General features: G+C 55.1%; 2 protein-coding genes across 6 annotated transcripts in view; one reads left to right on the forward strand and one right to left on the reverse strand.

Moving 5' to 3' along the window:
* The window catches only part of PML (promyelocytic leukemia), a 75,074-nt gene extending 74,917 nt beyond the window's left edge, over positions 1-157 (reverse strand). For all 5 annotated transcript variants that reach the window (XM_011967109.1, XM_011967108.1, XM_011967111.1 and 2 more), the window contains exon 1: positions 4-157. In XM_011967109.1, coding sequence (XP_011822499.1) covers positions 4-71 — 68 coding nt within the window. In that variant the 5' untranslated portion in view covers positions 72-157. The remainder of the gene's footprint in view (positions 1-3) is intronic.
* A 109-nt stretch (positions 158-266) lies between these two features.
* Positions 267-1,947, forward strand: part of STOML1 (stomatin (EPB72)-like 1) — a 14,781-nt gene continuing 13,100 nt past the window's right edge. Inside the window, exon 1 of the mRNA XM_011967106.1 lies at positions 267-332. The gene's annotated coding sequence lies outside the window, so the exon portion shown is untranslated. The remainder of the gene's footprint in view (positions 333-1,947) is intronic.

Below are 1,947 nucleotides of genomic sequence, written 5' to 3' on the forward strand. Positions count from 1 at the left end.
GGCATGGTGGGCGCGTGGGGCCGGGCGGGGTCCTGCTGGGGCCTCGGAGATCGGGCGGGTGCAGGCTCCATGGACCTCAGCTTAGTTTCGATTCTCGGTTTAGATCTTGGAGGGCGTGAAAAGAAACTAAAGGTGAGTCGTGAGCCAGTTGGCTGAGCCCCTTGAGCTGTCCGAAAGGGGAGGTGCCAGCTCAGGGCCCGCCTCTGGAGAGGAAGTGAGACAGAAGCTGGGGGCGGTTCTAGGGGCAGAGAGGCCGACTGTGGGTTTTAAAGACACGCCCAGAGCGGGGAGGAAGGAGAGGCGGGGAGCCGCAGACCTACTGCTGACTTACGGTAAAGCGGGAGAGGCAGGGCAGAGCTGCAGAGGGACAGCCCCGCCCCCGGGTTTGATCCATTCATCAGTTCACACTGGCACTGCTTCGTGCCACCTCCTGCCGGGAGCTGGGCGCACAAAGATGAGCCACACGCAGTCCCTGCTTTTTAAGAGCCCTAGATGTAATGGAAGAGCAAGCTTGCAAACGGAGACATTCTGGAAAGGAGAGCCCTCAGCTGGGACCTGAAAAAGCAGTGGGAATTCACCAGGGATTCAGGGCTGTAGGTGGTGGGGTCCAGGGGACACTGGAAACACAAAAGATAGCTCTTGCAAAAGGCATGGAAGTTTGAAACACGAAAGCCTGTTTGGGAACTAGTTTTGGCCGTTTTCAGATTTAAGAGGGAATTCATGAGAAATGATGCCCAAGAAGTGTGCTGGGACAAGATCCTAGCTAAGGAGATTGGACCAGTTCTGGGAGTGATGGGAAGTTGGTGAAGGATCTGGAACCAGGGAACAACATGATCAGCTGTGCATGATGGGACGGTCACTCTAACAACCTAGGGGCACGTACCCTGGTCTAGGACAGTGGCTGTGGGATGCAGAGGAGGGTCTTGAGTCAGAGATCCTGGGAAGCCAGTGACTGGAGGTGAGGGAGCAGGGTGACGCCTTGAGTGACAGCTGGAAAGGCTGGTGGATGTGAGGTGGTGGGAGCAGGAGGGAGGGGGAGAGCTGGAGAGCGGGTATGAAGAGGGAGAGGGGAGAGCCAGCTAGGTCTTCACCAGTGGAAAAGCATGCCAGACTCCCAGCTGGTGAGGGGAAAAGGGCACAGCTCCAGGTGACCTCACTGGGCCAGTGCCCCTGGCTTCAAACTTAAACCATCGCAACCACTATGCTGGCTCCTGTGTACCCATTCTGTACTCTGTTCCAACTTAGAAACAGACTAGAAAGGATGATGATAGGGCCTGGCTCTTGTAAACCTCATAGTATGCGGGCTGGAGGTCAAGGGTTGGGTGGATACCCAACTTCCTAGGGACTGTAAGAGGCCTCAGGAGCCTGCCCTTCCCTCCAGCCTGGTCAGTACTCCCAGGCCTTTAGAGAATCAGTCCATGAAAGCCAAATATGGTGGGCAGCCATCTGCACAAGGGACCTGGAAGTGGGCTATGGCAGGATGGGACTTTGGAGGCCAGAGGTGATTGGCTGAGGAGGCAGAGCTGGGGAAGCTTTATTCATTTATTTGCTTGCTTTGAAAGATAGCCTGCTCCCAGACTACCCCAGAGTTCTGTTGGAAGTTAACACTTCTCAAAGTAAATTCGCAAGTTGCATTCAGGTTTCTCAAGCCCTGGAGAGGCCAGTTAATTTCAGCTACCTAGATCAAGGGGCATGCAGTTTCTAGACCTGCAGGACTGAGGGCCTCACCTCTGTGGTGCTCTGGGGCCCCTGCCCTCATGTGGCTCTGTGCTAGCCCCTTCTTCCTTACACTTCCGTGCTCCCCGAGGTCTGCATATGAAACTTCTTTCTTTTTGTGCCAAAGTTCAGGCCTTCCTACTCCACCTTGATCACGGTGACCTGGCTAGGCCATTACTTAACAAATAAGTACTGAGATCTGCCCTATGGCAGTCCCTGCTTGCTGGGCTA

The sequence above is a fragment of the Mandrillus leucophaeus genome, unplaced genomic scaffold (genome assembly GCF_000951045.1).
Source record: "Mandrillus leucophaeus isolate KB7577 unplaced genomic scaffold, Mleu.le_1.0 Scaffold789, whole genome shotgun sequence".
NCBI lineage: Eukaryota > Metazoa > Chordata > Mammalia > Primates > Cercopithecidae > Mandrillus > Mandrillus leucophaeus.